Genomic DNA, 871 nt, shown 5'->3' on the forward strand with positions numbered 1-871 from the left:
AGTACCGTCCTAACACATTTGCAGAATTTAAGCAACTCAACGACACGAACGGTAAGGTGCTGGAGGGAAGTGAGAAGCTTTTTGAGGTGAATAAGGCCAAGCATGTTCCGTCTTTGAAGGTGAAGACGTTAGACGGCAAGCACGTGGACATCCAGCGCATTGTGACCCACGGAAAAGCTACACTCATGCTCACATGTTTCAAAAACTATGGTTTGGACATGCTACCGGCATGGCGGGATGGCTTTACAGCCGCGTTTGTGGACAGAAGTGACAAATTGAATAGCAAAGTGAAAACAATCACGCTAAACGTGATTGAGGAATGGTACATGAAATATGTGAGTGGAAGCATTACGCGTGGCTTGCAAGATAAGATACCAAAAGAGTTGCATGCTACGACTTTTACGCACTTTGGACGTTGCGACGAGTTCCGGACTGTCATGGCGCTCGATAATAGTTTTGTGGGCTATGCACATTTAGTGGATAGTAAAGGACGAGTTCGTTGGATGTACGTAAAGTTGACTTCTTGTATAGTTGTGTCTTGGGCTTAATGTAGTTTTATGGTTTATTCTCTTGTAGTGCCGGGGGCCCAGCAACGACGGTGGAATTAGATAGATTAGCCAAAGTGACGAAACAGTTATTGGAGCAGAGCAGTCAATCACGTGCTCGTTAAGCAGACGTGTTGTGAGGGATTCTTACAAATGGCGAAATATAGACAGATATCTTCATTATCAAGAGCAAGACGTGCAGAATAATGTAGTGGAATTGATAGAGCCCTTAGTCTGGCGTTACGCATATAGAACAGTACACGAATTTGTTGCGGAGAAATCAGTCAGAGATGTTCCTCTAATTATAAACTCAAGTTATAATTTAA

At 43.4% G+C, this 871-nt stretch overlaps 1 protein-coding gene across 1 annotated transcript; it reads left to right on the top strand.

Moving 5' to 3' along the window:
* Window positions 1-185: 185 nt before the first annotated feature.
* PHALS_05720 (atp synthase assembly protein atp10) lies at window positions 186-670 on the top strand (the record flags this gene model as incomplete). Its single annotated transcript, XM_024719309.1, has 2 exons — window positions 186-505; window positions 577-670. 2 exons carry the CDS (start codon window positions 186-188, stop codon window positions 668-670), a joined length of 414 nt encoding a protein of 137 aa, XP_024584621.1.
* Window positions 671-871: the final 201 nt, after the last annotated feature.

The sequence above is a fragment of the Plasmopara halstedii genome, assembly GCF_900000015.1.
Source record: "Plasmopara halstedii genome assembly, contig: Scaffold_2904, whole genome shotgun sequence".
Taxonomy (NCBI): domain Eukaryota; phylum Oomycota; class Peronosporomycetes; order Peronosporales; family Peronosporaceae; genus Plasmopara; species Plasmopara halstedii.